Source organism: Leguminivora glycinivorella, chromosome 15, assembly GCF_023078275.1.
Source record: "Leguminivora glycinivorella isolate SPB_JAAS2020 chromosome 15, LegGlyc_1.1, whole genome shotgun sequence".
NCBI lineage: Eukaryota > Metazoa > Arthropoda > Insecta > Lepidoptera > Tortricidae > Leguminivora > Leguminivora glycinivorella.
The window spans coordinates 7,469,846-7,495,478 of record NC_062985.1 but is presented as its reverse complement, the minus strand read 5'-3'; the positions used below and the strand labels follow the sequence as shown (position 1 = coordinate 7,495,478).

At 36.5% G+C, this 25,633-nt stretch overlaps 2 protein-coding genes across 2 annotated transcripts in view; one reads left to right on the top strand and one right to left on the bottom strand.

The window, feature by feature from the left end:
• LOC125233850 (protein unc-13 homolog B) overlaps positions 1-25,633 on the top strand; it is a 463,752-nt gene that overhangs the window by 171,896 nt on the left and 266,223 nt on the right. Inside the window, exons 14-17 of the mRNA XM_048139988.1 lie at positions 4,823-4,934; positions 5,273-5,337; positions 5,592-6,806; positions 7,123-7,469. Coding sequence (XP_047995945.1) covers positions 4,823-4,934; positions 5,273-5,337; positions 5,592-6,806; positions 7,123-7,469 — 1,739 coding nt within the window. The remainder of the gene's footprint in view (positions 1-4,822; positions 4,935-5,272; positions 5,338-5,591; positions 6,807-7,122; positions 7,470-25,633) is intronic.
• LOC125233853 lies at positions 17,337-23,657 on the bottom strand. The gene is made up of 5 exons (XM_048139991.1): positions 23,432-23,657; positions 22,628-22,819; positions 21,860-22,004; positions 20,110-20,243; positions 17,337-18,074 (listed from the first exon to the last, which is right to left on the bottom strand). The coding sequence occupies exons 1-5, from the start codon at positions 23,486-23,488 to the stop codon at positions 17,859-17,861; spliced, it is 744 nt and encodes a 247-aa protein (XP_047995948.1). The 5' UTR covers positions 23,489-23,657; the 3' UTR covers positions 17,337-17,858.

Here is a 25,633-nt window from a genome sequence, read left to right as displayed (position 1 = left end):
TGAGTTTTATAAATTTGCTCTCTTGACGTCGAGTGAAGTCGAACGTTCATTTAGTATACATAAATGGCTTTACAGTGATAAACGAAACAGTCTTCTCCCAGAGAATGTTGAAAAATTAATGATTATATACTCCTATTACTATAACAAACCCAATAAGATGTCAAGTGCTGCTGTGTGTACTGACGTGGATTTCGAGGAAGAAATTTCATCTGTCTGTACCTGTATAATTATTTATACATTTTTTTTTTCATTTGGTGGGCCATTTTCTTCTCATATTTAGAACTATCGATATCGATAAAAAAATGTTTCTCACCCTAGTTTGATTGCGACAGTCTTTTGTTTTGCTATGGATTTTCCGGGCTCTGGACTTGTGATTAAAACTACCTATCCGCCAATAACTAGACCCCGGATTCTTGTCGCTAGACGTCCCAATACTTAGCGTAGTTGGGGAGCAAATGGAATGGCGGAACAAAATAGTACAGAGTGACGAGTTGATTGTTATTTTTGTTTATATGTATAGTGCTCTTATTCGTAGTGATTAATTTACAATAATTATATTACTGTTCCGTCGCAACTAGTTGGTAGGACAATAGTCGCTAATAATTAGAACCCAGATTCTTGTCGCACGACGTCCCAATAAGGTAGTCGGAGAGTAAATGGAACGGTGGAACAACGTCATATACAGCCTGGAAACCGGGCACAGAATCCATTATAGTGCGGGGCGGAAACGCGCGGCTAATTAGTATGAAGAGTACAGTTCCTGCTGGCAGAAAGCATGAAACTTCGCATGTAATATCTTATAGGTTTATAAGAAAATATGGAAGTAGAAACACGCCGAAGTGTCAATGTTTCCCCTCTTTCCCCCCACTTTTGTATCCTTGATTTCAGTTTTTTTATATTTCCATGAAAACCGTGTAAGCTACCATCACGATATCCAGGCAGGCAATTATGGTCGCGCGATAAATGATAAAATATCTGGCCGTCCCTATCGCACTTACTATAGTGCGATAAGGACGGCCTGATATTTTATCGTCTATCGCGCGACCATGCTACCCGTGCAGGAGAAGTATATTCTTCATAAAATTCTCTACAATATTGTCTTTGGAAGTATAAAGCTAGAACTTACAATTTTCAAACTATGTTCATTTTCCCCTAACGATATTTCTCTTGGGAGACCTGAACCAAAAGTAAGACTAGCGCCTTTGCTCTTTATCCTGTGGCAATGTTGCTTCACAAAATTGTTTCTTGGGTCAAACTGATCCGATTTAGCTCAATAGTCATGAAATCGCACGTCACTGTGCTACCCCCCACAAAGACAAGGGGAAAGGGCCGGTTTTCTCAGTGAAATCTATGCATTATTTATTTCTGCTCTTAGTGACTAGGACGAATCGTATATCATTTTCGTATAATATAAGGACGAGTTAATCACTTCTGAAAAAATCGTTGCACCTTTTTATACAAAAATAACGATTTGTCACTGTTCTGAACGTAAATGCATGCTGTTCTTATATAGAAACACAAAAATCACTATATCTCTGCCTATACTATTAGAGGAGTTCCCTCGACTTCTCCAGGATTCCATCATCAGAACTGGGTTATTGGCTAATCTGTCCTATTTTTTATTTGTTGATAATTGCCGCGATGTAACTTCCATACTTAATGAAATACATAAAAAATAATTATTTTGCTATAAAATCGTTATTTTTGTATGAAAAGGTGCAACTATATATTTAGATCCTTAGGAGTGTGTTGAATAACGTCTTATGAAATATGTGTGTATTGTCCATTACACACATCACCTCTCTTACACTCACTAGCTTCGCTTGCATTCACAACATCGCCTCCTGTGATCACATGTGATATTGGTCATTAGACCAACCTACTTGAATCATATGTCATTTATGTCATTACATTTCATATGGTGTTTTTTCCCGCACTAGTTCGCAAAGTGACCGTACAATACTTACTTGACATTTCGAAACTTCAAAGGGACATAATCATAATACAGCACAGAGCCGTCAGACCTTCCTAATTTTCTCAAGGATGAAACAAATGGGATAATGTACCATATGCCTTAGAAAATACTGTTAGGAATTGATATTCATCATTTTCTGACTATTTCCGCCGGTCGTAACTTTTACCCGACGCTTGAAAGTCTTTCTAACTTACTCTAATTTTTTGAGCTACGAATCATGGAAATGGAAATGGTTAAGAAATGATTATTATGAATTCCTAATAGAATTTTCTTATATAATTGTAGAATATGAAATTGTGGCGATACATTTTAATCGATACGAATTACGAATTGAGGACGGACTGCGAAAAGAAAATATCACTTGTTGCAAGGTATCCAAAAACGGTATATTTACTAAGTGTGTTATTCGTTTTCATTTGTAAGTATGTGACTCATAAATGTATGTGCTAATATTTTTCAAAATTATTTCATATAGGTAATTATAAGCATGTATTGCCACAAAAATATCTGTAGACTTTGCATAGCTTTTGCGTCGTATGTGCGATGCTTCAACGATTCTAAATTTCTTCCTAAATTCACAAGACGACGGAGATCTGTCAAATGGCTGAAGAGAAAAACGTGAGATAGATGTATGTGATGACAATTCTGTACTCTTCCATGGTTGTCAAATCGCATACCTAAAATAAACGTTTTATTTTTATTTAACTTTAGACGTTATTATCTACGGCATACTCTCTAAACTCCTTCTCGCTACGGGCAAACATGACTGAACGATGAAGGATAAGTAAGTACAAAATTTGCCCATGTGTTTATTATTTATTTATTAGTAAAAACATGTTTACATGACATTACAGTAAAACCAATGCGTCACGAAACTTAGATAACAAAACAGAGAGAAAATAAAGAGAACAATAAATTAAACATTTGATTTGGGCGATGACGTCACAGCCTGGCTCCGTTGCGTCATTTGCCCCGGTGTGGGATTTGGCAGGATGCCCCGGAACCGCCGAAAAACCACACCTTTCGGCCAGAAGTCTGCGCTTGCGATGGTGTCCTGCAGCGGCCGCGGCACGCGTACCACGAACGAACTGAAGTGCACGTAGTGACGCGACTGCAGCTGTTGCACCCTCAGCGTGTAGCCAGTCTTCCGGCGAACGTACTCCACCACCTCGTCGGCCACAGCGAAGTAATGCAGACGAGACACGTAGAGCGCCCTACTCGGTGTGGCAATCCGTAGACCAGAATCCACCGGTTCCGGAGAGCCACACAGTCTTACGAGCCGCTCTGCGCGCCTTGCTCTTCTTTTCCGCCAATGTGAACCCCTCTTCATCCACATTAGGGCGGGGAGTTTATATTATTATTCAATCAATCAATCAATAAAAAAAATATTTGCAGATAAAACATAAATGAAGTCGCCATCAGATATATAAGAGCGTCCGAGGTACTCAAAAATATCTGAACACGCCTCTATTGCCTAATAGGCGTCTTATATATCTGATGGCGACTGTACAATGCATGCAAACATAGCATTAATTTATTATCGAGTTAATACCTACACATACGGGACAATATGATAAGTTCTGCTTAAGAAAGGCTCTCATAAGATATTACAAGCCTAAATTAACTATTAATCGTTTGACTTTGTCCTATCTACTCGTATAATTTAGGCTTGTAAAGTTTTAATAAGGGTAAGATAAATAAATATCAAAGGTCTGCCTAGGTCACCTACAAAAAATATCCAATAACTGCTATCAATTTGTCATTAGACTTATATTGACCGGGATATAGACCGTGATTACCTTTTTGATTTTTGTCGAGCTCCCGATATTTCGACGCAGTTGCATGCATCATGATCACGGAAAACTGACCCGGTCAATATAAGTCTAATGAAAATAACCGTGAATCATTCAAAACTCTTATTGCTATCAATTTGCTTTACATGCTAGTATTTAACAGACGATGTTTTTTTACAAAATTGTACCTAAACAAGTTTGTTGTCAGGTAGGTGGTCCGGTCTCGATCTGGTCCGTGACCATAGACAATCCGCCGAATCTCCTGCCAAATTTAGTTCGTCTGGATGCGCCTTTCTGCTGAATTATTTTTGCTATGAATTCACATCGTACACCACGCCATCTAGTTTAATGTTTTGTCCCTAGTTAGCTAGTAAGGTTAATAAGAAAAGTCCAAGTTTTTACTAGTGACCTCTAGTCTAAATTGGCCGCAACGGCTACGAGACTGACACTGATGGATGACAGTAGATACGCTAGTGTGCGTGAATGCAAGAAATTGCAATATATTGCAGTTTTTACATGTTATTGATGAATCGAGACACAGTTGAGCTTCATATTTCTCGGATTGGGTGTCATATTTTTTTTTCTCCACGCCGAATCGAACAGATCTTGAAAAATTTCTTGACTTTTAGAAAAAATGGTGATAATTTGCAAATTGTGCACAGTAACGCCATCTTTTAGTGCTTGGTCGGCAGGAGATCCCGGGACTTCCACCTTGGAAAAATACCTTGTCTCTACCTCTATAATATCGTAAACTAGAACTTTCCTTTGCTAATCCGCGAATAGATAACGTGCAATTCAATCAGTGCTAACCTGTTATAATTACTTGCGTATTTTTTACATGCAATTAATTTTCCCACCCTCCCACCGCAAAAATAAAAATAAATACGCAAATAAATATAACAACCCACCCACTCCCCCACCCACTCCCCAACCCACTCTATAATATGTTGATTAATCAATCAGTATTTTAATTCAGAGTGAACTTTTTTTACGTGTTAATTTGTATCATTCCAGTTGGTAAGCGATAAACCATAATCTGTTTTTTTTTTTACAGAACCTGTCAAAACGATACCAGATACGAGCTATGGTTATGACAGCTACGGGTACCAGCCGGAATACCAGGATGCCGTGACCGAACAGTATCAGGATCATAATTACAACACGAAGTAAGTATAATTTTAGGATAATTCTTGGCTTAAATATTATACATACATCTTACACCGAAAGACCTATAACAGTTTCTCAAGTCAATTTGAATTTAATGTGACGGGGTATTGCTATATGTATGACTTTTGCTGGCTTTTCTATATTAACTCGTATGGTGTCAAATTATGTAGTTCTTAACGGCTGCCGCTAGCATTTAAGTTGGATATAATATTATCCATAAGAGGACGTATATTTATGACAATCAGCACAACTCTGTCACGTACGTTGCCAGTAACTTATACCTTAGGGCCTCCTACGAATTATATTCCAACCTCACCATAGCATTTATTTGTTACAGCTACGATGAAGATGGAATGCAGCCTTTCTTTGATGAAACCCCACACGCTACACCCCCTGCCGCAGGTAATATGCGTACAAAAAACTGTCTTTCTAAAATACAAATATGCAATAAATATTTTACAATAATAATGTGTAACATTTTTCTGTCGTCATTGAATAACGATTTATAAATAAACTCTTGATAACAGCTTCCGTAATAAAAGATTAATCAACTCAGTTAGTGTCATAGTACAGCCAACAAATGACGTTCCGACTCGCCAATTGGCTCTGCGAGGAATTAACCTTTAACATATTCACAGGTTTCTTTAAAATTTCAGCTCAAAAAACTCCGTGGAGTGAAACGGAAACAACGACACAATTCACATATCCAGTTACTAGTGAAGAAGACTCTTTAGTTCCCTTATCAGTGCCATCAACTATATCAGCGTATTTACCGCAACCCCCAGTTACTACACAACACGATGTTTATCAAGACCAAAGCTATCAACAATACGATTTACAATACGACACTCAATCACAATATCAGACATACGATCAGCAGCAACAATATCAGGAACCACATAATCAGTACATGGATCAAACACAAGACTATCAATATCAGCAGCAATACGAACAAGAACAATATCAGGATTCACTTAAACAGCAGCAGCATTTGCAGCAGGAACAACAATATCAAGAACAGTTTGCGTTGCAGCAGCAAAGACAACAGGAGCAACAATTAAGACAGCAACAGCAGCAACAACAGCAACTGCAGCAGCAGCGCCAACAACAACAAGCACAACAAAAACAGCCAACCCAGCAACTCCAAGCGAGTGTCCTTACTGGAGCTGCTACGCTAGGAAACTTTATGGCTGGTGGTGCTAAAAAACTTGGAAGTCTATTTGGCTCTGCCGCTGCAGCTATTGCAACACCTGCTGTGAGTCAACCATCTGCAACACATCCAGTTCCTGCCACTACAACCCATTACATACAATCATCAGTTATAGCACCAGTGACGCCTTTTACGAGTACAACAACTCTACCCGCATCCGTCCCCGACGTATCGCCGCCAGTGCCCACCGTAACCACCTCAGCACCTATCACATTACCTCGAACACCGTCGCTTAGAAGACAAGAGTCTATACAAAGGCCTTCTGTGCAAAGGACACGAACGTTGCCCGATGCACCAGAGGAATTACCCCCTTCGAGTTATGACGAAAGTGCCTACGAAGATGAGTACCATAAGACTGAATACAATCAATCTGTTGAACGTGATAGAACGGGATCTTTGGACAGGTATCATGACGATGAGTATGTACATGATACGATACCTGAAGAGATCTTAGAAGAAGGGCATTATCCAGAAGAAAGTGCTCAGCAAAGTCAAAGCCCCTCTACCCAGAAAACAGCATCACCGTCTAGATCTGGCTCTGTAATAAGGAAACCTTCTTTGGACAGTTACCATAGTCAAGCCCCATCAGTAGTTGACCGGAGAACTTCCCAAAGCTCTTTCCATCTTGAAGATAAACTAGCTGTCCCTACTACAAAAGAAGGTAAGAATACGTGTATTTGCTTTTTCATAAAACCTTATATTTCATGTCAATGCGAGTTAAAAGACAGACAGCGAGAAGCGACTTTTTTATACTACCTAGTGATCGTCTTACCCGAGTCTTAGATAAATCTTATTAAGTAAGTTAACAAACTTACAACAGTGTTCAAATGGCACAGTTTTAGTTCAAAATAGTTTTCAGACTATTAATTCAGTTCATAATAGTATAGACACGTTTGTACGTTTCTGTAAAAATACAACGGAAAAACATTTCGCACTACATCTTTAGACAGTTTTATTGACCATCAAATATTTTTCAGAAATAATAGCTGATAAAGGAAAACTCAAATTCCAAGAAGAACGCCCAACGTTTCACGAAGTGCCGGAAGAGCCAGAGCAATTTGAAAGACGAGAATCATATGCTAACCGGGAAGAAGAAGAGAGGGAATCGTTCCATGAGGACGAACCTTTTAGTGAAGAACAGGAGAAGTTCGATGATCAGGAACAATTTAATGAAGGAGACGAGCATTATAATGAAGATGAGGTGTTCCAAGATGACCAAGATACTCAAGAGGAGGAGCAGTTAGAGTTCCAGCCGGAACAGCCGAAGCTGACGCCGAAGCAGCGTTGGCACCGCGCGTACAACAAGATCGTGATGCAGCTAAATGTGAGTCCTTTTTATATTTCGATGAAAGCAGAATACTTTTTAAATGAACTATGGTTTATTATGAATTTATGATATGTTTTACTGTTTGATCTGAAAGGTTTTACTTTAAAGTTACAGGTTCTGCTTTCATTATTTGTTTTATAATTACGGCTGCCAATATATACCTAACTTTAAAAATCATTTGAATGAGAACTTCAAATGTTTACTATTCAGATATTTATATATTATATATATCGTTGTCTGAGTACCCACAACACAAGCCTTCTTGAGCTTACCGTGGGCCTCAGTCAATCTGTATAAAAATGTCCTATAATATTATTTTACGTCTTCATTTCGTAAGAATTACGTGTGACAATTTCATGTTGACTGACAAAAAGTTCGTCTAATATTTATTTTAAGTTGGGTATGTAATGGTGGCTAGTACCCAATTACATCATTTTATTATTTCGTCAACATGGAGAATTCATATTTGAGTCATCGAGAAAAAGGTAAGTTAGATTTAGTCATGAAATGATAAACTTAAAAATGTATAACAACAAAAAAACTATATTACACTGTCCCAATGACCGAAGTTTTAAATACGCATTATTATATTCAATGTGTGATAAAATAACAATTATGATGTGCTTCAAGTATTAAAACCGGATGCCACGATAAGGTAAGTACACATACTGTCGAGATAATAATTTAAATTTGTCAAAGAAATGCGGAATTGAAGGTATACGAACTTGTTAAGTAGTTAGGTACAATATACCTACGACGTATTTGATATCTTTTTACTTCTTATCTGCTATGATATAAGCCATCTAACGTATAATATTTAGGTAAAATATGGACAATTAAAAAAATATATCGTTTTCTCGAAATTCAATATCCAGAAGAACGGTTGCCAACTTTATCATTTGACAACCGATTTGTTAACCACCTTTTCATAAATCCCATGCTACGTAACATCGAAATGTCATTTTCCCTAATATCATTTTATAGAAACAATAACCAGAAGAACGGTTGCCAATCTTATCATTTGACAACCGTTTCGTTAACCACCTTTTCATAAATCCGATGCTAACGCGACATCGAAATGTCATTTTCCCTAATATAATCCTAAAAAAAATACAAAAAAAATTGGTTAGGTTACGTCACGGAAACAAACATTTGCTAGAAAAGTGGGTTAGGTTAGGTTAGAACTGCGACCATACAGAAACAAACTTGTGCTAGAAAAGTGGGTTAGGTTAGGTTAAAACTGCGACCATATAGAAACAAACTTGTGCTAGAAAAGTGGGTTAGGTTAGGTTAGAACTGCGACCATACAGAAACAAACTTGTGCTAGAAAAGTGGGTTAGGTTAGGTTAGAACTGCGACCATACAGAAACAAACTTGTGCTAGAAAAGTGGGTTAGGTTAGGTTAGAACTGCGACCATACAGAAACAAACTTGTGCTAGAAAAGTGGGTTAGGTTAGGTTAGAACTGCGATCATACAAAAAACAAACCTTTGCATAAACCCTTATGGCAAGGATTCTTAAGTCAAGTAAGAACTGCGACCGTGAGGGTCGGCAACAAACTTTTGTTAGAAAATTAAGGATTTACTGAACTTTTGATATAGCGGCTTGATAATATTTCGAATTATAAAATTATACGCCATACAAAATAGCTGTCAAAGGATACTTAGGAATTTTAATAAGTGTTAATTCGAATTTCGATCTTTTTATATAGCGGCTAAATAATATTTCGGATTAGAAATTTTACGCGACAAAAAGTAGTTGTCAAATGATTCTTAGGCATTTTAATAAGTGTTGATTCGAATCATAAGCGAAACAAAATTACAGCGAAATAATAATGGGGAAAATAATAATAGGGGAAAAGTACTTTCGGGCAAACAAAATTTAGGGCAATTAATAAAATGGGAAGCGTTTTCGGGCTACTAATATTCGACATTACAATTTTCGACTTTTTGATAGGTAACCGTAACAATTTAAAAAATATTAAGTACCGTCAAGCGGGGTGACTTTAGGAAAATTTGGGGCTACTTTACTTTTGTATCAATTTCCCAACTCCTTGTGTAAATATCATAATTTTATTTTACGTTTTATACCAAATCCGTTTTTTTTTTCTCTCAGCTGTCTTTTCAAAATACCTACTTTCCCACTACTATCATTTAAAAAAAAATTGACAATGATTTCTATACATTTTTATCTAAGAAAACATACCAAAACAAATAAAAACTGTATCCAACTTAATTCGAATTCTTGTAACAATGTTAGTAACAAGATTAACGCATATAGTGACATAGTGCCACTATAACCCCCGCTGAGTAAAAGCTCTTGGCAACGTATATTGTGTATGTTGTAACATAAGCGCCTTACGAACGCTGACCTCTTAATGTAACCTTGAAAATAATATTTTTATTTACCGAGTATATTACACTCGGCACTAGGCAGCTTTATGAACGACATTTATTGTTATTGTATGGAGAAAATATTTGATAGTAAAAGGACTAATTTCAGATTGAACTCTACGCAGATACGAACTATGAATTGTATAGTTTTTAAGCAAAATAGTTTGACACTGACACATCCAAATCTTTACCGTCTCTAGAACTTAAACTTACTTCTAATAAGTATCCTAAACTTTTAGTGGGACCGATTTTGGCACTGGTCCCACCGCGAGCTAGTAAACTATGAGCTATCGGCTATAAAAACGAACAAAAGATCATCACTCCCGCGTAAATAAAAGAGACACGGCGATGTTTATAGTTACTCGCCCAGCGGTGAGCTATCAATATCGCCGTGTCTCTTTTATTTGCATGGGAGTGCTTATCTTTTGTTCGTTTTATAGCCGATAGCTCATAGCTTACTAGCTCGCGGTGGGACCAGTGCCTTTGAGCTGAAAAATAATTATATCTGGATATGATTTTATTTCCGGACGTTACGTAGCGTCTATTTTTTTATAGTGAAACTAGCGACCCGCCCCGGCTTCGCACGAGTACTATACCTACATATAAACCTTCCTCTAGAATCACTCTATATATTAAAAAAAACCGCATCAAAATCCGTTGCGTAGTTTTAAAGATTTAAGCATACATAGGGACATATGGACAGAGAAAGCGACTTTGTTTTATACTACAAAAATATATAAATATAAATATATGTAGTGATATCAGATACTTCTTTCCAAATTGTTTATGTTTCAAGATAAATACTTATTTACCATTCATTTTTGTTGCGAAACATTATACCAATATAGGTACCGGATATTAAGTATGAAATAAGCTCCAATTTATACTTTCATTAACTGTCAATCGCCAAAACTTGTACGGAAAATGTCTATGAAAACGTATGAAGCTTCTTAGGAGACATCACATGACATGTTGAATTAAATTGTCTCATTAAAATCAAATGAAGATCCCTTAAACGAAATACTTCATTAACATTCAGGGAATTTTTACAAAGTTTTCTTTTGATGTTGTTTCATGCAAATGTATTACGATGAAGTGGATTTTGCGCATAATTATAATGCGTAAGATAAATCCTTGTAAGTTTGCCTTCTATGAAAATATTAAATGACATTTATTTTTAAAATGGAATCAGTCTGTAATACAGTCAAATTTTGACATAGACTAGGGCCCATTTACACGGTTTAAGCATGCGAGTTTGCTCGCCGTCTAAGTGGGTCTTTAGTGTAAAAGTAAAGCGCGGGCTTCTTACAGGACCCGGACGCAAAGTGACAGAAGAGAGATATCACCTTTAGTGTAGGAAAAGCTAAAGCTAAAGGAATTTAAAAAAATCCCCGTCCTTATTCAGTAGTTTTGTACCTTTATTTAGTAAGTAAATAAAAAAAGTAACTTTTAAGTAACGAAACTTTAGGCATTATGTTGGCACCTAAGTTCTTGCAAACAAAGGTGCTGCAAGAAAGTTCAGGCTTAAATGTAAAATTACTAAGTCCCACCTAGTTGTTCTGGTTTCCAAATTGCTTTTATGATCAAGTTAATGTGTGTAGTTTCTATTGCACTACTTTATTTAACGGCAACTGCCGTATCCAAGCGTTGCTCACATTGGCAATAATCGTCCGTGGACGTCGTCCCCGCGAGATTGTTTGTAACTATATACACCGTGTTTAACGAGGAATCCGAAAGATTTCTTGATCATGTTTTTGAACTCACCCATTAATATAAATTCATCTAGTTCCAGAATTGATGGCCATAAAAACATAGTTTGTGACTTAGTGTTAACACGACTTTTTATATGTATAGCTTAAATGATATAATTTTCTTGGACAAAAGTGACACACATACACTACCTATACAAAAATTTGTTTGAACGGAGGAAAAAAACAAAAGTTTATTTTAAATACCAGTTTAGTAAATCAAATAAGGTTTCATCAATTTATTTTATTATGAAACTGATCTTATATAATGTATCGTAATATGTTTTTCCTTCTTTACGCCTCAGAAAATATATCTTAAAAGCTTTTCGGGTTCCTCGTGACACACCAATAGGGAATACGATTAGTGTCACATTTACATGAGTGAGTTTATTTATTTTATCTGGGTCGCCGGGAAGTGTCGTCGAACGAACTAATTTGATTCTAACCTAGTCGATTGTTGTAGCGGAAAGTTTATCGTCGACCACAATACAGTTAGGTTTTATTTTTACAAGCTTTTTATTAGGGTTCCGTAGTCAACTAGGAACCCTTATAGTTTCGCCATGTCTGTCTGTCCGTCCGTCCGTCCATCCGTCCGTCCGTCCGTCCGTCCGTCCGCGGATAATCTCAGTAACCGTAAGCACTAGAAAGCTGAAATTTGGTACCAATATGTATATCAATCACGCCAACAAAGTGCAAAAATAAAAAATGGAAAATAATGTTTTTTTCGGGTACCCCCCCTACATGTAAAGTGGGGGCTGATATTTTTTTTTATTCCAACCCCAACGTGTGATATATTGTTGGATAGGTATTAAAAAATGAATAAGGGTTTACTAAGATCGTTTTTTGATAATATTAATATTTTAGGAAATAATCGCTCCTAAAGGAAAAAAAAAGTGCGCCCCTTTAACTTTTGAACCATATGTTTAAAAAATATGAAAAAACTCACAAAAGTAGAACTTTATAAAGACTTTCTAGGAAAATTGTTTTGAACTTGATAGGTTCAGTAGTTTTTGAGAAAAATACGGAAAACTACGGAACCCTACACTGAGCGTGGCCCGACACGCTCTTGGCCGGTTTTTTACTTTCACCTGTTCTGTTGTCTGTCTGTAAATAATCAAATCTTGCAATCTAATTATGTTAAGAAAATACGAAAATAAATTCCCAATACAAAGAGAGTCCTCATTTCCCTCCCAAGATATCGACTTTGTGAAAACTCAAGGAATGTTAAACTAAATTTTCGGATATCAAATCTTATGGAACAAAAAAGACTATTGGAAATTTTGTTTAAATATTTTGTATAGGAAACAGATAGCTGTAACGTTTATCAAACCGTGTAAAAAAATCCCAGTAATATACTTATCTAGGAAGGTAAATCAGAAAAACGTTTGTATAAAATACTGGTAACGGGGTTGTCATCTCCTTTCGTCTTAAAAAGCTATGAGAATGCTGTCTGGTGTCTGGTTCGTTATTGAAGTTAATTGACACAATGAATTTGTCGCGTCAGTCGTAAAAATATTGTATCAAATTGGGTTGTATTATTAGTACCTATAAGCTAGTTAAGGCAAAGGTTTTCAAGATTATGACTGTCTGTGTGTTAGAATAATAAAAGGTACTCTTTGTCGATAAAGGGTTTTCTTTTTCCTTGAACGGTATCACATGAGCAAATATTGGCGGTAATAAAACCGGGGCTATGATAATATTCATAACTTCTAATAGATAGGTATATAGTTAGTTCGGTTTAGATATCATATTATTTTTCAATCTATGATACTCATGCGTTTGTCAAAGGACCTACTTTAGCGTACAATAAAAAGAAAATAAAACTGTCTAATAATACATGTTGCTCCGAAAACGACCTTCAGCAAGCCTGCCTGTGGGAATGCTTGCGGACGGCCACATGTTTGATGTTACAAATTACACAAAGCAAAACTGGATGTTAATTAATTTTACGTTTAATTAAGGGCGGTAAATACTTTCAATTTTCAATTTGACATAGGCAAAAATGTGTTGTTATCCTTATATAAACCTACATCCGTACTTTTGGCATCCCGCAGTCTGAAGCCCGAGGAGGTAGCCGCCCGTGGAGCTAGCGGCTCGCTTTGAACCCGATCACCTCATTAGTTCAGCTGAGTTACTCTTACGTACATAGGCAACTACGCAATCCACTCAGTCCGTTAACAGACTTCGTCCCGTACGCACTCTTAAAACGATATTTATATCTTGAAGAGTTTTGAGTTTACATGATGGCGGAAACCCGTAATGTCGCGATAGCGGCATCCTGCGGGCCGTGGCCTTACTGATACGGCTCGTACGCAGCCATTTGTATGCAAATGAAGTGCAGCTACAGGTGCGAGTGTTAACATTCAGTGGAGTCCCGGACGTGGCTTGTAATGTACTTTAAACTTGTCTGATAAAGTCGTAAAAATGGTGCGTGGACGTAAAGTGCAGGCAATCAGCGAGGCTGACGTGCGTCGCGACCAGCCTAGCGTTAGCGGGTCTCGCTTGCGCGTCCGTCGCGGCTCCAGCTTGACTGACTTAGATAAGCTGCGAAGTGGCGGGTCTAGTGGTGGAGGATCCATCGGGGATCTGATGAACATGTTCAGTGGGAGTGCTAACTCGGTGGGCAGTGATACGTTGGTGGCTCGGACCGTCCCTCTTGAGACTGTCAGGAGAAGTGTTGCTCCGCCTTCATCGAGCCTAGCTCGGCAGATTCCGTCACCACTGATTCACGTGTCGCGTCCAGTCGGGCCGCTGACGATGGCTCAACGCACGCTGAGATTCAGCAGGCTGTTGAAATACCAGCCCTGTTCAGCCGACGCTCCTATAACTTTGGTGAGTCAAGTTTATATGGCGTATATAACCTATTCACAATTATGAAACCAAAAAATGTTTGTTGGCTACGTTTAATGCCGAAAGCAAACAAATCACTTAAAAAAAAATGTTCAAATCTAATTAACATTTAAGTTAATCGATTGAGTTATTGCTACCTAACCTTTACACGAAAAAACCTAAGTCTATAAACCCCGTTGCTCATTATTTTGATGCATTTAAGTATAATTTTATAATTGCAGTAAATTCTATTTGATGTCGACTGTATAGCCACTACTCGTTAAATCTTGTCATTATCCGATTATCGGCTTATAACAACGTTTACTGATATGATTAACTATCGATTAACACTTATCTGAAACCGATTTCAGTCCTGTTTTAATGATGGATGCACAATGTTTGGTTTTGGATGCACTTATCGTCATAGTTATAGTATCTATTTATGATCATAGGCCCTTCAAATCTCCATAAAAAGAGTGTCCTTCCATTTCAAGGCTACTTGAACCTCTTCTAGAATTGCGGTGTCCATAGCCTGTAAATTACAATCAGCCTGCTCAGTTGTTTCTTTATACAAAAAATATACCGTGGATTTAGGGATTGTCAATTCTTCAACAGGAAATGTATATCTATAAAAATATTTTGATTAAAAATATCGAAAAAGTAACATTATGAATACAGTAGAAACAGAGATCGGATATGAAACTGAAATGCAAAACAGATTTATTTTTATTGGGTATATTCCATATTTTCACTGCGTAAACAAACCTTGATTGTACAAATAAAATCGATAGCAATGCATAGAGAAGCAGATGCATTAGCCAGAGCGGAAAGTCATGCATTTTCAAAGTGCATTTTTATTTAAATATTTCCATTTACATTTGAAATGAGTACGCAGGATTGCAGTAGGATGCAGTAGACAGCTCGCTCTGAAATATAAGGTGAGATCCAGGACACCTCTGTTTATCTTGTTAAGAGAAAATGTTTTCTCTTACATTTCGTTTTACTAGTAAGGTCAAAACGTAACTGTAACCACATTATTATTTTTAAAAACCGGGACTTAATCGCGTATAACTACATATTAAACTGACCTCCAACGTTTCAAGGACGGCGTTGTCCCAGTGGTCTCGGAGAAGACTGGCTTGAAATGACATCAACACCTTCTGACAGCCGCGCGAGTTTTTCGAACTACCCGCACTTGGTTTTGATTATCAACTTGAACTGTTTGCGCACTAGGGATGTTACTCTGTCGACATACAACACTGACGAAAATAATTATGTGTAATAATCGTGAAAGTTTAAATCAGTGTCTAACCACATTTTCCTATACAGTGTGTAAATCTAATACGGGCGATCTCTTAACGGTGGTTAGTTAGCACATAAGAAATGTAATTAGTTAACTTTTACTCATAATTGAAATTAAAAATGTATCCATACAAAATAATTCGGTTCACAATGTAATGTAAAGACGTTCGCGGCAAACGCTCGTTGACAGTTGATTTTAAAAGTTCGTAGATTGTGTGGTATTATTGACTGTCATTGCAACCATGCAGTACATTGCTGCTAAGCTGCAAAAAAATTCAAAAAAATAATTAGGTATTCGGTGAGAATTAACAGTAACTTAAAAACACCCTCTTAATTAAAAAAGATAACACGAATGAATGCTTGGTTTAATAACCAACAGTAAAATATAACTTTATAGTAGAAGTACCTAAATACCACCATTTAGTGTGGAAATGGCCATCGATTTTTTTTGCTATAGGTTCCTTTAACTGTTTCTGACGAAACCCATGCATTTATTACCCACCCATTACTTGGAAAAGCTTTAGCTTAAAATTGTTATTAATAACTTTGCGAAAGAAGTGACAACGCCTCACGGAGTTATTCATTGGTCCGGAAAATTGTCAAAAGCGTGACTGTCTAGACATTTAAAAACAAAACTTTAGCAAAATAATAAAATGTTGGATTGGTGCCTCTGTTATCCCTTAGAAATAAAACCATGATTTATTTAAACACTAATTATATTACAACATGAGCGTCGCTTGTAATACAATATCCACAAATATATTCTCGTCGCGACCCTTACCTTGTCTTTTAGGTGTCCTTATCTGCTTATACAGCGTGTGGATTCCATACGGGCGAATAATGTATCCAGTTATAGTATCTGATCATACGAATCGTATAGGATAATCATTTTGTTGAAAAGTGTTATTAATAAAGATTAATTATTTTATTAAATATGACCAAGTGGCAATGTACGCCGTCCAACTTAATTTGACGAGGTACATTGCGTGCTGAATTATTATTTATGAAAAAAATTATCTCATTTATAAAAAAAAAAAATGTAGTTAGGCTCCTTAGGTCCGATATTATTTAATCGTTATTAAGATATTCGCCCGTATGGAATGGAATACACACGCTGTAATAGTTCTAAGAATTTTTAGAAGGAACAGAGTTGCAGTAGTTGAGTATAGTTCAATTTTCAATAAGCAATAGTCAACTATCTCTCTCAATTTGACAGGGCAACTCCAAATACATACTTATAGATTTATAATTCACTGGTAAATTTCAGCCTCCGAAAAGAAAATAATTATATCAGCCTATTTGTAAAGAAAAAACAGACTGTCACATTAGTACTACTAGTACTAATTAGATTTGAAACCAAAAGGCAAATTTCTTATGAATTTCCTATTTAATGTAACAAGGTTGAAAGTAACCCAATATTGAATATGTTTGACCTTTAGTTGATTCCATTTAGGCACTGGTCCCACCGCGAGCTAGTAAGCTATGAGATATCGGCTATAAAAACGAACATAAGATAATCACTCCCGTGTAAATAAAAGAGACACGGCGATGTTTATAGTCACTCGCCCAGCGGTGAGCTATCAAAATCGCCGTGTCTCTTTTATTTGCACGGGAGTACTTATCTTTTGTTCATTTTTATAGCCAATAGCTCATAGCTTACTAGCTCGCGGTGGGACCAGTGTCTTATACTAGTACACAACAAATATTCAATTACCTCTTGCCCTTTTGATAGATTGAGGGACGGACACTTATCTCTCGTCATATATAGACTTTTAAGCAATTCCTTATTTTTTCTTTTATACATGTCAGTCGCTTAGGTACATACTTATAGTTATAAAGATTCGATTACATAAATACAATACATGAAAAGCTTGCGCTCAAATGGCAATCATCATTCATAATGTACATTACAGAAATTACTACTTTGAGCTGTTTCACCATAGTGACTATTAGTGACATTGACACTGACAATCATATGTCTATTTCTGGGTTGGTAAGTAACATTATTTCCTTGTTGAATAGGCAATAAACGGTGAAGTGTCACTGTTGGGCGACACTTGTCACTATTGTGATATAGGCCACTGCTACTCATATTCTTACAACTAAAACCTATTTCTAAGCATATTTCTTCATGAATTTTAGTAAGTACTTCAATTTTGGCATTTCAATGTTGTGGATACATCGGTTAAAGTCACCGATGACCTTCACAGAGTGCGTCATCATGCGTGAGATGATGTCTTTCAGGCAGACGCTTAGATCTGACACTTCTTTGAAGCCGTGTATGCCAATCTCTGCCATTACTACTGGGAATGGCGATGTTTCGTAAAGGAACTGGAACAAAAATACATAAACTCAAAATTATACATATTGCCTTACAAAAATCAAACATATTTCTGGAAACGCAGTCGACTCGTTTGAAAAACACACTTATTTGTCGATCGTAAAAAGTGTAAGTAAGTATAGATGTTGAACTTAGATATCGTTTGCTTTCTTTGGTATGTGTCTGACGGTTAAAAATATGGGTTCGATGGGTAGATTTGGTGGAGAGGGGAGGGGCGTAAGTAGAGCAAAAAATGATAATTTGATCAAGATTCTTAAACAGTCATTATAATAATATAATAGTAGAAACGAGAAATACTCTATCCACCAAGTTCTAAGACTGGCATAATATTATTTCATTTGTCTGGGTAAAAACCATTAATTCTACCTTAAAACCTCGTATTGTACAGCACAACATGACGACACGAAAATTTGCAATCTAATTCATAATGGGCATTTAATTAAAATGACACGTGCAAAATCAGGTCAACGTTATCCTAATTACAGACAGTAATTTCTACCATATGACGTCAGCGTCAACCATTTACTAAGTGCGTTGAATCGTTTGATTAACCTGGCAGGTGCCGATATTGAAATTTGGTACATGTAAATTACACGTTGTAATGAGGAGGAAGCCCACAGGCGGTCTTGCTGTTCATTGTTTACAAATGGGTTATGTGCTGTGTTGTTTGTGCTCAACTGTTTGTGATACGCGTGAGATATGTATATAATAAATACGTCGCTTACATGTCGCAATACGGTGTTGCAAAACTGCATTACTTAACTCTATATATCGGATCAAACAGAGAAAACAAATCTGGTGCTGATATACTAGCTTTGTAATTATAAGTAAGTTAGAATACTCGATAAATCTCGTTTCCGGGGACCTAAGACTAGGCTGGATCGATTTTACATCCCTGGAAATCCCTACATAACAAATTTCAAACAAATCGTTAGAGCTGTTTCCGAGATCACCGGTACTGGAACACGGTCCTATTCAATAAAAAATCTGTCGAAATAGAGCAAGAGTATGATTATATGATGCAACTATGAATTTCTGAACATCTAAATTCATTGAACTGACGTCAAAATCTAGGTAGTCTATCTCCCGTGTAAAATATACCAACTTCCAATTTACCCCAAGCTTCCAGACTCACGTTTTTGATATATTACACCGGCTGTCAGAATCCCGAATAGACGCAGCCATTGCCCGCAACGAATGTTGATATTTCACACCGCTCCACACAAAGCAATCAAGTACATGTTTACCCTGCTTTAAATGCCTCACACTTGCCAACAAGTCAATCACGCTTAATTTCCCTTCTTGATTACTAACACACAGTTTGTTTTGGAAACTTTTTTGTTTGAGTTTTCAAATTTGATTGTCTTTGAAGACAATGAACTTGTCTGAATTAAATTTGCATTCTTTTCAGTTTCTATAAGGTTTTTGTTTACAATAACGTATTGATTGACAAATGACATCTATTTCTCCGGCACTGCTTTAGATTTGGAATGACATCCGCTGTGATTTGCCGTACTACTAAAAGCGAGATGCCATTTTATTCCATATCTGTCTTTTGGACGTAGTTTTAGGACAGACTCGAGTCCTATAAAGTTGTTGACAGAAATATGCACCAATAATTTATGTTCGATTCCTCAATGTGGTGAAAGGAAAAATATAATACCCAATTTTACACACCCTGCCAACACTGCATGACACATCTAAAATTGACGAATTGTAAGAATTTAAAAATGAATAACGATTCTTTAAGGATCTGACTAGTATCTTGAATTTTCAATAATAATATTAATAATATGCCTGCTGAAACCGGTTCACGGGTATTTATATGTACCCGTGAATGGGTTTCAGCAGGCGTTCTACATGACATCAAATATCTCCAAGCGGCCTCTACGTGTTGGATCTATATCCCCACGCACGCCTTATAAATGACCGGGCTCGAAAGACCCGAGAGTTTAAAAACGGAAAAATTAATAATATAATATTGAATTAAATCTAAAGTATAATACAAAAATAAATAATTCTTACCACAGTCCGCTCCAGATCTTGACTTTCATGGGAACAGTTGCCTCCAACCTGCTGTTGCTTCTGGCACTCAAATAGTTTAGATGCCGAATATTTCTTTAAATTTTCTAACGTTTCAAAATGTACTTGTAGTTTTTCTGTAATGAATGAATAAATTAGTACCTACATTGATATTCAAATCGAATTTTGATATTACTTGAATACAGTACTGCCTACTTATTTAATAGGTGTAACCTCCCTATTTTTCGTTACTCAAATATTTTAATATACTAGTACCTACAAATATGTATACCTACATTGCCATACGAGTATTCAAGACTAATCATAACATGGTTCAAATATTTATTCCAAAACAACAACCTGGTTTCAATACCGTAATATCGTTTGCGACACATTATAATAGGATATTATTTGTTTTGATATTGTACACCGGCAGTGGAATGGTTCAAAACTATAAACAAACGAAGCGAGATCCAAATAATATGCGAGTTGATGCGTTTACCGGAAACTGCTAGCGGAAAACAAACAAAATATCCTTAGCCTCACGTTGCTTGGACTGAAATTGCGCGATTTTAAAATGTATTTTGCGAGAGACTAGGTTCCTAGCCAACGTCAGAATCGCTTACGTTTCGCAAGCGTTTCACAGCTGGTTTACCCTATCGCTCTTCTGTAGCACGACAAAGACTGCGGTTCGATCGGCACGTAGCGTCAATGAATTGTAAATTCGGCTAGGCCGGCTGGAAAGAACTAGCACGTTACAGTAACGGCTAGTAATTTTCGTGTGGGTTTAGAGATTCATTTTGCAATTTTCTTTCTCATTCTGTAGAGTAAATTGTGGTTTACTATACTCTTCGAGGTACTATTTATTTGTATTATTTACTCTGTGTAGTCTTTACAGTTGTTAAAGATATGATTTGCTTAAATGAGATACAAAGGGATGTGATGTAGGCAGAAAGGGGAGTATCAGGGTATTATTCAATTAAATATTTATATTAAAAAATTCAATAGGTGTAAATAAATGTAACCTGTTTTAGTCTGTTTCCGTTTTTTAAATTCCCTTGTACAGACAATAGTTGCGCAACGAAATTTTTGATAATAAGTGCGATAGATTTTTTTAAATGTCTACTAAACGACAATACAGGTGCGATTCCGATTTAACATTGCACCACGTATTGTTGCAGTATTACAGTCTGATCAAAAGAGAAGAAATCAAAAAGTAGCAACATTGTAGTGTCATCCCTTTCAAATCAATAATATGCGAGTAAACGGGACGACACTACGATGTTCCCTCTTTTTAATTTCTACTTTTTTTAGTCAGACTGTTCAGTGCCACATCATCGATATCTGCCGAGATTTCTGACAGTATTATTTAACAACAATACAGTGGACATTATTGTTCCGCTGACAGTAATACCACAGTATAATAAAGAGTACTATCGTACAGTATGGCCACTCCCGCTCCCCGCTGAAAGTGCCGCCCAGCCCCTCTCGGTTCTCACAGTTACCGCCTGTCAAAAACGCGAACAGTCGACCTGTCATATTTCACTCATACAAGCATAGTACGCGTTCACCTACACGAGCTTAGACTGTGTGCTGGGAACGCGCCTCTTTCATATATTAAATCGCCAGTGTCCGAGGTGTGGTATTACTAGTGCAGAATGAATCTGAGATATTGACACTTGACACTGACAATTCTGTACCTATTGACAACTGTCACTGTTGTGAAATAGGCCACTGAATGCCAGATTCTCACCTGGTAACCGCTGGACTCGCTGGTAACCTAAAGCGAGGCATAAAGTGACGTTTTCATCGGCGAGCTGTAGATTCTCTCCCAGCAGCTTCACTATAGTTTCTTTACAGTATGTGCCGTTCCGAGGTTTCCGATCGTGGATGATAACCTAAAAATATAAAAATGTATTTACTTTTGAAGGGATTTTTACTTAATATTGTATAGTGCGGGTTTGATTTATGCGATAGATGCAGCGTTGAACTCATGCTATCACAGAATGAATTATGACAACGCGCTTACCGTGGCGAATTTCTGATTTTAAATGTATTTTTGCTATATTTAGTCCATCAAATAATTTGACCGTATAGTTCTAACTGAGTGATATACCTTAAACTCAGTTAAAAATACAACACTAATTATCAAACCACGATAGCACATATTTTCCCCTTTTTGAAAAAAAAAGTGTGCCGTATTATAACAATGATTATAGTAAAATGTCAGTGTCAAAAGTGAGGTTTGTTTTTAAACAAAAACATTACTTTTGACCCAGAAATATCCGACGTATCTAAATCGAACGTTTGATGTAGGTAAGTATATAAAATGACGAATCTGGCCATATGGCATCTAAAACTGATAATACATTGCATGACCTGGGGCCCGTTTCTCGAAAGGTACAAGCCTCGTATTACAAGTGCGCGAACTGTCAAATCGTATGGGTTGTCATGGAAACACACTTGTAATACAAGGCTTGTACCTTTCGAGAAACGGGCCACTGGTCATTGAAAAACTTACTTGAAAATACAACGATATCTGTTCCAAATAAACAGTCATGTAATTTATCGCCTTGTCGGCTTCGTTTTTCATGAGGAGTTTTATTTGCGACACCAGCGTATCCATATCTTCTCTCGATTTTTGTGTTCGCATCTGAATATCTGCGATAAGTGCTCGGTAGCCATTTACTAAGTTGTCTTGGAAGTCTCCAGACTGAAAAAAAATACTAATGGTAAATATGTATGTAAGTATTGTATGAAACAAAATACTGATACAAATGACATTCCGAAGTGAGCTAATCTAACTTTTGAACCATATATAAATCACAAAAGTAGAACTTTATAAAAAAATCTAGGAAAATTAATTACATCTTGATAGGTTGAACAGTTTTTGAAAAAAAAGGAAACTACGGCATCCTTACACTGAGCGTTGTCCGACACGCTCTTAGCCAGTTTTTATCTCGCTTAGGCTAATGAAAAATGTTGTTGACGATTTTTTGTGAAAAAAGTCTCAAGTATTTTATAATAATCAAAAAATGATTCATTTTAAAACCTGATAGGTGTAAGTAGAAACTCGCAATTTTGTTAAAATTATTAGGTGTAAGTAAAGTGTTGTTCAGTTCCTTAATATTTACGCAGAGTCATGAAATCTACTCAGACACAATTTTATAACAATAGTGCGCCTAAGTGGCCCCAAGGACGTGAATTTCTTTCAAGCGATATTGAATTATGAATTTCCCGAGTATTCCACGTAGCATTTTCCCTCGTTCAAAACATGCCTTCTCACTGAAATATTTTCTGAAGCAAATAAAAGTTGTTCTCTTACCTGCACAGTGAACGCAATGTAAAAAGTCAGTACAGCACAAAGCAGAAACTTATTCATGTTTATATTTATACCGCATCCCAGGTCACCGTAACGCACTAAACATTTCTTCCTTAAAATACCCTTCTAAATCTGCTGAAGAAACTGTGTTGGAAGTATCTAGTTACAAATTTAGTTTCTTGTAAAGCGGGTATCAAATAACGATCCAGGCTCAATGGATCTCGAGTAAAGACTGATTGTTTTGGACGACGTCTTTTGTTTTGGCTTACCTCGCCGCTTTCCGCGTTGATTGTTTGAAATTTGCTCCAAACTTATGACGGTACATAAATGAATCCAACCGTTATTACTGCGGCCGGTTACTGAACAATTCTTGTTTACTGGACAGCTCGTAAGCTACGATAGTTTATAGAAAACATGGATGAGTGTGGTAGCATTGCGTAGTACAATAGGTTTCCAAATTCAAAATAGGATGACATGATGACGTAACTATGATGAAAGAGAATAAAATAAATTGTGAATAATCGCATACAGTCATCCTGTTGTATATTTATAAATGTTTCGTTGTTGTACAAATAAAGTTTACATCCATACTAATATTATGTTTTTTATTTATATTTTTTATTATTATTTTTTGACTGTGTGGTGACGGGTTAAGAATTTCACCATCCCCTTTCTTCCCGTGGGTGTCGTAGAAGGCGACTATGGGATATGGGTTAAATTGTGGCGTAGGCGAGAGGCTGGCAACCTGTCACTGCAATGCCACAGTTTCGTTTTCTTTCAACCCCTTATTTGCCAAGAGTGGCACTGAAGCTTTAGTAGTTTCATGTGCTCTGCCTACCCCTTTATGGGACCCAGGCGTAATTGTATGTATGTATTTTTTATTATAAATGGGAAAGTGTGTGTTTCTGTTTGTTTGTCCGTCTTTCACGGCAAAACGGAGCGACGAATTTAATAAGACGAAGTTATAAGGTAATATCCTTTTAATGAACTTCAGAATAACGAATAGAATTAAGCATGTAACGTATGCATTGTACACGTTTTGTTTGATCTCGGAGTGTGTTTCATGAAACATCCAATATTTTTAACGAAACATTATACTCAGAAACAGGAGTTAACATTAAGTAGCGCCATCTACACGACGTCAATGGAATCTCCTGACGGAGAAAGCAGTGGGTACCCGCTTAACGTTGTTCTTACAGAGATGAACAGCAGAGAGTCGCAAATGGTTTCTATATTATTTCACATGATGGCGCTCTAAATCAATTGTTGATATATAATACCATATTACTGAATTGTTTTATATCTCAGAAAATAGTGGGCACATTACGATATAAGAATAAAATAATACAGGTAACTCACAGAGTAGGCGCTAGAAAAATGGGACGCCAGAATATAGAGGTTCAAATTACATAATATAATCCAATACAAGTTATAATAATACATCTGTATCGTACAACGTTTTAATGTGTAATTAAGGTCACTTCAAATTTTCAATCACCATACGAGTAGGTATGTCATGTATTTATACAGTGAAAGTATATGATTTTCAATGTCAATTTATTTATTACTTTTATCGTTAACACAACAACATGTAAGAACGAATTTACTTAAGCTACTCATGTCACTCATGTGTTAGCTAAAACCAGAAATATTATGACTAAGTATTGTCAAGAGGGCGCTGTTATCTATGAGGTGACAGTTCGAAAAAAAACTGTTTTGTGCCGTTTCGTTCGTTGATCTAGAGCGCTACGATCTCTCAATCGCTCCCACGAAGTAGTTAATACTTTTACACGGTTTTTTAGACTTAATGTTAACTATTAAACGAATTTAATCAAATAACTTTAATTTCTGGTCTTATAAAAGTAACATTTACGAAATCTGTAGTTGGTAGTTATCACTTTTTACTGTTGGCAACACCACCGCCTCTCCACGCTACACGCAGCATCGGGGATTCCCCAATAAACGTTTGTATACTGAATGTTATTTGAATTAAAATTTACGTTATTATTATTGAAACACGTTACAACTCACGAAAAACCGTTATTGTCGTATTATTTGTTCATCTGAAAAAAACCATATTTAGAAAAAAAAACCATGGTGTTCGGTTTTTTTTCATGTTTTTTTTTTCATAATTCTTAAAAAAAACATTTGTTTTTTTTTTCTATTTACAACCCTAATTATGACTAAGTATTGTCAAGAGGGCGC

What these genes read in the sequence shown, in the direction of transcription:
- LOC125233853 (XM_048139991.1), bottom strand. Translation starts at nt 23,488, where the DNA reads ATGAATAAGTTTCTGCTTTGTGCTGTACTGACTTTTTACATTGCGTTC. An exon ending in ACATTGCGTTCACTGTGCAG is followed by an intron (nt 22,820 to 23,431) that starts GTAAGAGAACAA and finishes ATTTTTTTTCAG; the next exon opens with TCTGGAGACTTCCAAGACAA. An exon ending in AGATATCGTTGTATTTTCAA is followed by an intron (nt 22,005 to 22,627) that starts GTAAGTTTTTCA and finishes TTATATTTTTAG; the next exon opens with GTTATCATCCACGATCGGAA.